At 29.2% G+C, this 13,913-nt stretch overlaps 1 protein-coding gene across 1 annotated transcript in view; it reads right to left on the bottom strand.

The window, feature by feature from the left end:
* The window catches only part of ltl (leucine-rich repeat-containing larval translucida), a 98,388-nt gene that overhangs the window by 14,966 nt on the left and 69,509 nt on the right, over positions 1-13,913 (bottom strand). Inside the window, exons 2-5 of the mRNA XM_088238409.1 lie at positions 7,961-8,129; positions 5,694-5,900; positions 3,833-4,021; positions 2,863-3,093 (exon numbers count right to left, since the gene is read on the bottom strand). Coding sequence (XP_088094535.1) covers positions 2,863-3,093; positions 3,833-4,021; positions 5,694-5,900; positions 7,961-8,129 — 796 coding nt within the window. The remainder of the gene's footprint in view (positions 1-2,862; positions 3,094-3,832; positions 4,022-5,693; positions 5,901-7,960; positions 8,130-13,913) is intronic.

The raw sequence follows: 13,913 nt of genomic DNA on the forward strand, positions 1-13,913 counted from the left end.
AGATTATCTCTTTCAGAATTATCGTACAACATCCTACATCCCAGACTTATGACAATAAAATTTGGAGAGGCTAAACAATTGCATTCAAACTTTTTTCAAACAGCTCGGGGTGAATTCCATCTCCGAGGCGCTTCTTTATTCTTCAAACATATCATCGCCCAAACGATTTCCTTAATAGTCAGAAAATGGTCGAGGATTAAATCCTGCAGAAATAATTCTTCCAGATGTTACACAATCGATCCTTATCAGACTTAACTGCCTCACTAGGACTGCGAACAGGACCCGGAAACGGCGTTGAATTGTCGCATATTTGGCGTATCAGTGTGGGATTTAAAAAAATAAATTACAGGACGTTTCTGCGAGATGTTTTTTGGCTGCGTTTATTTGCGAATCCAAGAAGCGTCGTTTGTCCATTATTTATTTTAATAATTGTAATTGACGCAATTTGATCGGAATAAGTTTCACTGTCTCTCACTGATCATCTGAAATATTATTTAATATGCACCCCTAACACACGCTCTCTTTTGTTACCTAAAATCGTATACAACATTATTGAGGCTTTTAAATTTTGCCACAGACGAAAATCGTAAAATTATAAACATTTTCAATAAAAGCTGAGGAACATTTTTCTACCTATACCTATTAATTATATCTTTCCTTCTGTTGGATAGGTACATTTTTCTGTTGTTAATTACATACTCATTCAGAAATGCCTTATAATGTTGAATTGAATAAATAATGTCACAATTGAAAAGGTATTACTGAATTCTTATTTATTTATTTCCCAATAGGTTGTGTATTGAACATTATTTGAGACATATGTCCCAACTTCACGGGGCTAAAAGTCATGTGTTGAGTTGGGACGAGCAATTAGTTGACACATACAGATGAGTATATCACCACAAATATAGGATCAGAAACATAAAGAATAATTCAAAATCATCACAAATATTATATAGGATCAGAAACAAATATATGGCACATCAATATTGTAAACAGTAAATTTAAACATTCGGAAAATCATCAAGGTGTTCCCACTCAAATCCCTCCCACTAAGGAAAATCCAGTCCTTAACTCATATCTTAGTTAAAATTAGATACACGAAACAAGCGCTTTATTTTCAAACAAATAATTTTAACAATTTCATTCTCAAAAAATGTAAAATAATTGAAAATACGTAATAAATATTTTCTATTATTGTATTTAGGAAATATAACAACAAGTATATTTAAAACTGTAAACCAAGGTAATAAAAATTAATTTCCTTTTTTGGTTGGGATATTCACGACTAAAATCGTTTGAATTTTGAGGTAAATCATAAGAACATAAAACACCTTTTAAGCGTGATTTCTTTTAATTTTTTGGTAAATTGGGGTCTATCTTATAATAAATAAATTTGATATATTACAGCAATCTGCGACATTCGTCCCCAAAATATGTTTCAATGCAGTTCATTCAAAAGTAATTACAATATAACATTATATTATCCTATACCGAAAATGTTGAAATATCGTATCGTACTATTATTAGAAGCAAACTAAGGAATCTCCACCAAAAACGGAAAATGAGTTTTTGATGCCAAAATAAACTATACATAAAAACCTACCTACCTAAATAAAAGCGTAATTTAAAACCACCTCTAAATCTTGCAAAAACAGATTTAAATTATACTAGTTGACACCGCAAATTTAGCATTCTCCGTTGAGTTTGTGGAGCATAATTTATTAGAAATCTCACAATTTATTCTTCAAAGTTTATCGCAAATATCTCAGTAACTCCCTTCAATGAAAATGTTTAAGTTTGCTTCTAATACGCTCATTTATAATACATATTTATAATTTTTTTATCATATTTTTAAGGAATTTTGTAGAAACTAGTAATGTTTTTTTTTTACCTTTGAAAGAAATGAGTGATTATTAAAATAAAACAGCTTTGTTTTTTAACATTTATTTTTTATTTTTTACTAGCCGGTTTCAAAACCACACAAGTTTCTTTTTGAAGTTATAATCTAATAACAAAAAAAAACAATTAATTATTCAAAATAAGCGGTTAAAACCTAATCACTTCATTTTTATTATAACGAATAACCGCAAAGTTAGGGATAATTAAAAAAATAAAACTTTGTTATTACTGTTACATAAGTTAATTATTTTACAAGAATACTACTACAATTTTGGAAGAGCAATCCTTCCATCGACGGGTGATATAAAACTATTGGGTGCAGTTTTATATCACCCGTCGATGCGAGGAGTGCTTTCTAGAAACTGTTAAAGTGTTCTTGTAAATTAATAAAATTGTGTAACACATAACAGTGTTTTATTTTTTTTATAATGAAGTGTTACGAAGTGAATGCCGTTTCAATGAATAAAGTTAGGGCTTCACATATTTATATTATATATTTATATTTAGAATACATATCTCAATTATCATTTCAATTATGCTTTTATATATATTCTTTTTCTGTTGATTTAAATGATATTCTTATTTTGTTTTTTTTTATTTTTAATACTACTATATTTTACTATTATTTGGTTAATTTTAATGATACCACTATTTTGTATATTTGATTAAGTGTGATTCTTAATTTTTATAATTTATATTTTAAAAAATATTTCTGATTATCTTTTTTTGGATTGTATTCTTTGGAATTTGATTATTTATTACATTCACCTTTTTTTCTAGATTGTTATTTTATGTTATATTAATTTGATCTATTTAATTTTACTAAGTATTTTAATTGTTATTTATTGTGGCTTGACACGGGCATAGCCTAAATACCCTTTATAAGTTTTAAAAAATTAAATTTTGTAATTTTGAATGAATAAATAAATAAAATAAATTATAGATTATTAATATATTTACCTCAGTATTGCCACTCAAATGCGTGATCAAGTTATAGGATAAATCGATTACCCATAGCTTTTGTAACCCTTTGATTTCTTGAAGGGAGAATTCACTTAGCTCATTATGAGTCAAATTCAGGTATTTAAGAGCGCGAAGGGGGGTCAGCGAGCCATTCAGAACTTGGATTTTGTTATAGCCGAGATCCATATACTGGAGATTATCTGCCTCTGCGAAGTCATCTTGAGCGAGCTGGAATCATGAAGTAAGCTTTACAAGAAAGTAAACAATATTGGCAGATGTATCAACTGCGACGGAGATCACTTTTGAAAAGGTTATACAGGTGTTCTTTAAACCCTGTCACATCTGAAACCACGATGATAGTATATTAGCGTGTTTAAAAAATTTTTAGAAGGAAGAAAATTTAAAAAAATAAAATATTTAAAAATCAAATGGTTGCTTACTTCTGCAGGGAAGAAGCAAGGGGAGCGCGGTTGCGCGGTTGACGGTGTATCAGACTCCCCCCTCCCTCCTCCTCGTTTCTCCCCTGCATAAGTTGGCAACCATTTGTTTTTTAATATTTTATTTTTGTATATTTTACTAGTTCCAAAAACTTATTTTTATGTGCCAATATGTCTTCTTGCTCATACTGATCATCGTGGTTTCGGATGTGACAGGGTTTAAAGAACATCCTGTATAGAACGATCTGCAATACATTTTTTTAAAAAAGGAACAACCCGCTAAGCTACTATGTGAAGGCTTGCCAGCAGGGGGGAAATAGGGGATATGAAAGAAATTTATGAATAATACTCGACAACACCCAGATCAATTCAGGAAAAAATCTTTGTTGGATTTTTGTATAATTTTGCATAATCACTGCACCACTGAATACACTGTGTGACATTCACTATTCTGCATTACACCTTATACCTTTCTTTAATTCTTACACGCGTTGATTTTTTCCAAATGAAACTATTAAAAAAATACTTACGTGAGTAATGCTGTTGAAGGACAAATTGAGGCTTAACAATCTCCTCGATTTTTGCAGAGCTCCGTTCAAAGATTGAATTCGATTATGGTAAAAATATAATGAGTCTATTCTTGGGAGATGTCGAAGTTCTGAGGGAAGTTTTTCTAGCTGATTATTAGCTGCGTGCAGTAAAGACAATTTGTTCGCGTTCTGTGGAAAGCAACAGTTTTATATTTCAATTTATTAAAAAAAAACAGTAATACATTTATTTGTAAAAAATCTTAAACGACATAAAATATCTAAGGTTTGAATTCAATATTTGAAAACCGTGATTGAGTTTTCTACTAAGTGCTTAAATTCTTCATTTTTACAAATTATTATGCTTTTTTATATACGCCTCATTAAGCCCACGTTAATTAGTTTCAAAAACATATGCTATGGTTTTACAGAGTATTATTTGAAATATTCTAAAACCATATTTGAACTAATTATTAATTAGAGGAATAACAATTTTTTTTGAAGGAGCTATGAATTAAAATAAAACTGATAATCAATACAATATAAATCGAATTGAAGAAAAAAAAAACAATGTTCGTCTTTGTAACACAATAAATTGACAGCGTTTTATCACAACAACGGAAAAAAATGCTTGCAAATATTCCTTTTATTTTCATGAGAACAAAACTTAAGTTTTTGAACAATAATATAATGGGTATGTCTCATCCCCCGCCAAGAAAGTTACAAGTTTAAATGTGTAAACTTAAAAAAAACTTTTTTGTAATTTATTTTAATACCCGAACGATTTTAATATTTACAGATCAATATAAAATAATTTACTCTAAATGTGTAGTCTTAAATATTTAATTACAAGAATTGTAAATAATTTCATTAAACCAAAAAACATATTTAATAATTGTGCATACTTGAAAATATGTAGGGTGGGTGCTACAATAATTAAACGTGCTTTAATAATTGGACACTTTAAATGTTTTGTCGAAAATAATTGATTGTTAGAATTTATCTCCGCCATAAATATACTCTTTTTTAGCGTGTTCTTTCTTTAAATGAACGCATTACGTTGACTTATTTTTGACAATTGAATTTAGAGTGTCCAATTATTATAGCATGGCCAATTACTTTAGCACTACCAAGTATAAAATATATGCCTTTAGCGCGCTTATTGCTAACAACTTCCAGCCAACCAGAATACAGAATGCTCAAAATTTGTAAATTGAAAAAAGAAAAGAACACGCATATTTATTTTCGAATTTCAGCTGTTTTTTAGCCCTTGGACATGTCAATTTATTAATATAAATCTCGGCTGTGTAATAGCCACACATTAAAAAATTACCCGAATATACGTCGATTAATATAATCTAACAATTAAACTGGAAAATCAAAATGCTTTTGATAAAACTATAGATCACTATGTTATCACAAGAAAAGGGTTACATTCAAACAATCCAAAATAGACACATTATTATTTGAGATGTTCGAATATTTGTAACTGATTCAATGTTTGTCGATAATCGTCATCATCATCATTCCCTTTCCACACCTAATGGTGCATAGGGCACTGCATTGATACACTAATCGCAGCTTATCTTTATCTTTTTTGTTACATGCAGGTAAGGTGATCGGTCTTACGCTTCAGGTACCAGTACAGGGATTATGAAATATCCTAGTGTAAAATCACCCATTTAAATAATATTTCATTTCAACCATGTCGGGGATCGAACCCGAGACCTCTTGCATGGTAGGCAAATGCGCTTACCAATTCACCACGAGGCCGACAATACATTCATTTTAAATTAGAAGTATTTTGATAACACATCTACAAAAAAAAAACAGGTATGATTAAACGTGTAAATATTCTGCTCACCTTTGGTATTTCATTATCAATATTTGTCAATTTATTTGAGTTTATGAAGAGCCATTCTAAACGGTCCAGGTTTCTGAGCGTCCCGTTTAGGGTCGTAAGATGATTGACTCCAAGATGTAGGTGCCTCAATGATTGTGGAAGAGAATTTTTCTCGATAACAGTTAGCCCATTGCCAGCAAGAACTAAATAGTGCATGAACGGTACATCCTAAAAGAAAATACGTAAAAAGAAATAAAAAATAACAAATATAACGAATCATACAGTTATTTAATTCAAAGTTAGTCAATTGATCTTAGTGATAACATAAAATTGCTTAGCAAGTACTCAGTTGAAGAATTAATAAGGTTCATTGAAGAAATACAACATAAGTAGGTACTCTCGAGTTGATAACAGCAAATCTTTTTGTATTTAAATATCATCATATTGTGCACAACCCACATGCATGTCTGGTCTTATATGCTTTTAAGTTTTGCTAAGTCCAATCGATCGTTGCATGCCTATTGACATACAAGTAGTAATTTCGTCTCGAATATTTTAACGCCGAATTTTTAAATATAATTTCAAAATTTTAAAACAATAGAAAAAACACGTAATTATATATGAAATGATTTTTACTTGTATTCGAATGAGTTTAAAAAAAAATTATGTAGGTATTTCCCATTTAAATATTTGCTTTTACGACTGTGTTCAAAATATGCATACAAATTCAGATTTATTATTAACGCATTTTTTTAAACGTACCAATTAATTATCATTAAAACAAGTAAAAGAAAGTAATTATTATTAAGATAAGAGATATCTTTTAAACACCATTTTCTGCAAAAATCTTCTTGTCTTTATTTTGATACATTTAAATTTTAATTTGCACGGTGAACAATAACTGTAACATTTTTTTTTGTTTATTTCTTAAGTTAGCTTATATAAAAATACATATTATATAAACTAATATTAACACTTATTTTACTTACACTTCTATTTACAACATTTTACAGTACACATAACATTTATTTTTAATTCATTCAAACATTTTTTATTCTTCATACATTCAGGCATCTCTTCATACATTTTCGAACCTTTATACATAATACAATTTTGAGGTAATTTTTTTTTTAATGGCAGCCTTATTCTATCATTATTTCAAGTATCAAGCTTCCTGTAACTGTGACAACTTGATTATCTGTTAGATGAAAGTAAGATAATCAGTTACACGCTTCAGCTACCAGTCTGGGGACAGTAAAATATATTACAGTGTAAGCCCCTTTATGACAAATATTTCACTTTGGCCATACTAGGAATCGAATCTGGGACCAGAAGCATAGTAGGCGAACGCCCTAATCACTACATTATAAGGCAGAAATATCACCTCTCGATTTCCGTTTTCAGGATTTTTACTTGAGAATATCCATCGAGTCGAAAACACTTGTCCACGATTCTGGTTCTATTTCACCCACAGAAATGTATTTATTATTTGCCTTGACACAGATAGATATGATTCGAATGATTCATTTGTTAATGAAATGTTTTCGTTTTTATTATATCCAGCTTTCTTTGTCGGGCTTAAAATCATAATAACTATTTTCACATAATAATGTTGAGTGCGTTATTATTTGTTCCAAAGATGGAAGATGATTTAGTTAAATATTTCAGAGGTGTAGAAAATGTAATTTTAATGTCATCGTGTAGTTACGGTTATTTGATGAATTTGAAACTTATAGTTTACCTTGAAATCAATGGCATTTAATATTTTGAATGAAAAAAGATGAGTTGGTTAAATATTTCAGTGGTGTAGAAAATGAAATTTTAATGTCATCGTGTAGTTACGGTTATTTGATAAATTTAAAACCTATACCATAGACTTGAAATCAATGGCATTTAATATTTTGAAAGAAAAAATATGTGTTGGTTAAATATTTCAGTGGTGTAGAAAATGTTATTTTAATATCATCGTGTAAAAACAGTTATTTGATAAATTTGAAACATATAGTTTACCTTAAAATCAATGGCATTTAATATTTTGAAAGAAGAAAGATGATTTAGTTAAATATTTCAGTGGTGTAGAAAATGTTTTTTTGTCATCGTGTAATTACGGTTATTTGATAAATTTGAAACAAATACCATATACATAGACCTTGAAATCTATGGCATTTAATATTTTGATAGAAGAAAGATGAGTTGGTTAATTATTTCAGTGGTGTAGAAAATGTAATTTTTATGTCATCGTGTAATTACGGTTATTTGATGAATTTGACACATATACCGTAGTTTACCTTGAAATCAATGGCATTTAATATCTTGATCCGACTTCGTCCTAAGTCTAATGTCTTGATGTTAGGCATATGCCGTAATATCCTCCTTGGAACTGCTGGTAGATCATTGTCTGCAAGGCTGAAGTACACAACCCCAGTGAGACCTTCAAAGGTCGAATCTTCTATAAAACTGAAAACAAGCAAAATTACGTTTGAAATTTCATTTTAGAATTCTGTTTTAATTCAAACCATTTAGTATAATAAAACAGGGCACGCATAAGCATATTCTTATACGTGCGATACTAATAAAATCGTATGAACATAAATCTTATTTGTAAACAGTTTAACACACGTGTCTTAATTTTTAGTCTGCGCACAATACGGCAAAATTTTTAAAAGCCCAGAGGAAGTAATAAAAAATAAAGCCACTGCGGAAAAACACATTGACTTTCTAAAGTCCTAAGTTATAAAAATGACAAAACTAATGAAGGAATGGACCCAGACCCTTGGAAAATAACTATATACATACAAGGAAATAAAGTTGTGTATGCATAAGCAAAACAAAAAATAATCGGGACAAGAGAAAAAAAAAACGTCTGAATTTAGAAATTATATTTTTTATTTTTTTATTTAATAAAATAAAAAAGTTAAAACATTTTAACAAAAAAAAAAACATAATAAAGCAAAAGTACAGAAACAAAAGACGAAACGAAATACCACACCAAAAAAGAAGCAACTTCTTGTGCTTGCTGTGGGATTACAATATTCATAATTTAAGTACAAAATTCACATATATTTTTAAAAAATCAATAAAGGTATTTAAAACATTTTTTATAAATAATTGCATATACATATGCATGCAAATACGCATGCGTGCGCACGCATGTATAAATATCCACACATATACACGCACACGCACATTCACATTCACCCACATACATACTATAACATGGTGAAGAAAATTATAAAATAAGGTTTTCAAGTTACTTAACAAAAGAACTTCAAGTACTGTTAAAAATACATTGAGAAAAAAAACATGTTTCCTTAATTTTAAAATAAAAAACTTAAATTTGAATAAACCCTTTACCTAATTTATTACCATTTATTTTATTCAAATTTATAACAGTTTAATGTATTTTTTAATATTTTACATTATCAATATAATCTCCTATGAATATATATATATATATATTTAAAATGTTTGGTGCAACAGAGGTTGCTACAAACATTTTTGGAAAGGGAATATAAATGTGTAGGCATTTACAGGGCATATGACCTCTCATTGGCTGGTTTCAGTGGCCACTTTACACACTGTAACATTCACTATTTTGCCTATGTTTAAACATCCACATTTCTTGAACTTTTCCATCTGTCGACTTTTGTGAAGTAGAAGAGCTGAAACTCATCCGGCTGAACCAATTCACCCACGTGGTAACGCCAAAAAACGGTTTTCTAATTTTTGTATTTCTTTTTATACCATGAATGTTACACAGGGGGTAAATTAGTCTATTTAACCAGCCAGTGACAGGTCACAAGCGCTGTAAATGCCTAGACTTTCATATTCTCTTCTCAAAAAGGTTTTCCCTCTCTGTTGCAACAAATTTAGATCCAAATAACTCCTTAAGGAGGAAACCCAGCATGTCTGCAAACATTTGGACATACTCAAAACATTGTTGACTGCAAGATTATCTATCTAACCTGGTTTCCTTAGTTTTTTTCTTGAATATAACATGACATCAAAATACTTTAATCAAAACAAAGATTATTCACCATGTCTACTGTCGTCCATATATGTTATACGCCAAATAAGTCAAATAACGAGTAGCACAATAATATTTCTATTACGCATTGTAAAATTAATGTTTTAATAATAATTTAATTTAATTTTTAGACCGCATTATTTAAAACCGTATAAAACGAGGTTCCAATTTAATTATGTGCTTTATTAATTATATTTAATGGGCGAACCAGCCGACTTTTGGTAAGGTATTTTGAATCCAGAATTTGAGATTTTTAGAACGCATAGGTATACTAACAGTAGGTAGAAAATTTTTAAGAGTCATAAAACATATTTTTGCTATAATCATTGAGTTTGTCCAAATGTTTGTAGACTAAAGACTGAATTTCACCCCCTCGGGAGTCATTAAAATTAACAAATTACAACAGGGATGGAGAATACATTAAATAAGGGAAGTCTAGGCATTTACAGGGCTTATGACCTGTAATTAGCTGGTTTAAGTGGCCACTTTACACACTGTGTAACATTCACCATTTTACATTCATTCATATTTCTTTAATTCTTCAATTTGTTGATTTGAGTAAGTTAAAGAGCTGAAACCTTTATTGTTGTGAAGAGATTTATCTGACTGAATTATTTCAAATACTATAGTCCTTAAAATATAGCTTGATTAGACTGACAGTCTTCAGCAAAAGTGACGACATAACTTTGTAGTGACGTCTAAGGAGTGATTTATATTGACACACTAAAAATCATTCGTATCTGGCAAGTTAATTTATTTTTTTAATACAAGGCTTGACATATAAATCTACATGATTATATAAAATCAGCTTTGAAACTAAAAAAAATAAAAAAAAACCTAATTATTGACGACGTTCTTACAAGGTTACGTCATTTTGCAAAAATATTAGATATGGGACAAATTGATCAATGTAAAGCGATCGATTAAAAAAACAATTAATTTGTTGTTGTTCATGAAAAAAAGTAATTATGTGTTATTTTTTAGTAAATAATTGTCTTAAACACACTATAATAGGCTTGTTTTTGCGTTTTTATATCAATTTTTGGAAACAGAGTATACTAAAGAAAGAAAATATAAACCTCTAATATAGAAAGAAAATATTAACCTATGAAATAGGAAGAAAATATCAATCTATAATAAAGGAAGAAAATATCAACCTATAATATAGGAAGAAAATATCAACCTATAATATATGAAGAAAATATCAACCTATAATATAGGAAGAAAATATCAACCTCTAATATAAAAAGAAAATATCAACCTATGATATAGGAAGAAAATATCGATCTATAATAAAGGAAGAAAATATCAACCTATAATATAGGAAGAAAATATCAACCTATAATATAGGAAGAAAATATCAACCTATAATATAGGAAGAAAATATCAACCAGCGCTCAGCCGCAGCAGTCCCAGTTATAGTTATTATAAAATGTAAATACGTTTTTATCATAAAAGTTCATAAAACTATGTGTTTATTACACCTGTGAAATTATTTTCCTCCACACACCCGAAACTGTAAAGACCGTGGTCTATCGGTCTAACTCATACAAAAAAGCAATGTGTTTGTGTCAATAATCGAGTAACTTTTTTTAAATTTTCAATTTCGTATTAATTCTACTACCTTTACTGTGAATTGACATATGTCATAAGGGCCTTTGTCGGATTTTGTCATTCACCGTCATGACCAATTGCAAACACAAATGTTAATAAAAACTGTATTAACTTGTATCACAATAACCCATGCCCATTAAAGTATTTTCATAAATTTAATAATATTTCGCATCTGTTCTAAATTAATTACATACATTCAAACAATACTTAAATTCATATAATTACTATTACCTCAGAGTAATAACGAGCTACCGCTATAGAACAGCCCTTAGGGTCAAATATCAATCTAGTATTATCAATCACGAAGTTAGCTATAGTTTACAGCAAAACGATGGGCCGTAGGTACTCAGGTCAAGAATTGCAATCACAGGGACGAAACCGTATGTTACACGGATGTTGTTAAACCAAAAATCAAATAATTTTACGTAAGCGAGTATGTGATCTGCTTACACCCAAATTATACTTTTAAAACAGTTAATAAATTTAAGATAATAAATTTGGTTTTACATTCGATAATCTGGTGGAATTTTAATTCCTTTATTACTAGATATAAAAAAAGCTTTGTTCAATTTTAAATACCGTATTTGTATTTAAAATTACTCGTACTTAAAATAAAATGGTTTACAGACATAACATCATTATATCTGTCAAAGATTTTTTTTAAATATATGATTTTATTAGTATATTCAACGGGTTGAAACTAGCGGTCTCCAGATAATGTTATCTGCCGTTTCTGATAGTAAAATTTGTTTTTATGTATTTTACTCATTATTTTGTTATTAAACAATAATTTAGTAAGTCATCATCTTTAGCATCGAATTGAACAAATAAAAGTCAGTTAAGTCTGGGTCCCGATCACAATGGAAAGTTAACAGAGTTAAGATCGTTTTACATCGGGCATAAAATGGTACAATATCTTGTGCAAGCTTTTGCTCAGTTTTTTTAACATTAATTATTGTGCCAAATCTTGGGCCATTTTATCAGCCGTTTTACATTGGGAAATTTCTTGCGCATAAGAATGCGCAGTACGTAGTGTTCGATGCCATTACATACTACGGGCTGTTTGACATTTGACAGTTCGCAAACCGAACTGTGACGACGCCGTTACTGACAACTAACCATACATTATTATTTTTGCGATCAACAACCAACATCAGGCTTCTAAATCAACATGAATTGTAAACATTTGCTCCTAGCAGCTTTTGCAGTATCTGCAGTCTGCAATCTACCCAAAATGTTATAAAAAATGTCACACAAATCAATGCCAAAAAAAAGTTTTTTTCTTAACTATTTAAACTGTTTTCCTAACGATTATTTATTGAAGGCATAATTTAACATGTAATAATTTAAAAAGTGATTTTTATTCTTATAACTTTCCTCTTCAATTAATTATCTTCAAATCATTGGAACATATTTCATTTAAATGTTTTGTCTTTATTATATGAGTACCAATGTAGTTTTTAATCTAAATTTCAAGAGGAGTAATCTGCCAGTCAAAAATAAATTATATTTTAGTTATATAAAACTTCTAACTGATTTTTTTATCGGAAATATATTTGGAAAACACCTAGTTATCTTATTTTTATTTACGTTTTTTTCATATTGCGAAATTTAAAAAAATCGGCGTTTTAAAATAGCAAAGTCGTATAATTTCCTTGCTTTTCGTCAGACTACAGCCGTAATATTTTTATTGTAGGCTGCACGTGCAGATCTTGGTTTAAATACTGGTTGAAAAATAGGACGCCTTCTTTTTTTTCGGAATTTGACCACAGATTTATTTTATTTTACATAGATACTGAAAAAACATTCAATTTGTAGATATTGAATTCTACGATGAAATTATCTCCTCATTGTTTCTCTTTGCTTTTGTAATAAATGTCTAATTTTTTATTTATTTTATAGAACGGCTTAGTATATTAAATTTAATACTTTTGCCAGTAATTTACATTTTATTTTTTACGAATAAAAAAATTATAACAAAGCATTACTTTTTGTTTCTGACCTCTTAAACTTCTTTTTAAATAAAACGCATTCAAAGAAAAATGTCGTGAACTTTTACTTGTATAATAATAAATGGTTTTTCATCTAAATTAATTTAGTACGGCAGCTCAAAACAGAACTACGGGACGTGAACCTTATTTGGGAGGATGCACAGGAACTGGCAGCAGACAGAGATGCATAGAGGGTCTTTGTGGAAACTGCACACCAAACCTGTTGTTAACCTTAATAATAAGTTAAGGAATGCTATCTTGGTTAAGTATTTTATATTTTACTTTTTGTGCTGTTACATGTTCACTTAATTGCCATACTTACTAGTTCTTTGCTCAATGTATTATTGTTGCGTTTTTAAAAATTATTTTTTAGTATTAACTTTTTAAAATCATTCTTATGTTGTTGATATTCCATTTGTCGATGCGTTTTGAAGCTGCAACACTTTTTGTAATGTTAACTATCACATTATTTTTATCATATTATGTAAATTTTATCAACTATCAAATATCTAAATTTAGTAAATGGGGTCTAGAATTTCAACCAACCATGCGCTCAGTAGCTGCAAGACTTGTTGTTATCTAACTTCCAACTTTATAAATTTGATTTTT

Source organism: Micrasema longulum, unplaced genomic scaffold (assembly GCF_059751315.1).
Source record: "Micrasema longulum isolate JH-2025_06_02 unplaced genomic scaffold, ASM5975131v1 h1tg001892l, whole genome shotgun sequence".
Taxonomy (NCBI): Eukaryota; Metazoa; Arthropoda; class Insecta; order Trichoptera; family Brachycentridae; genus Micrasema; species Micrasema longulum.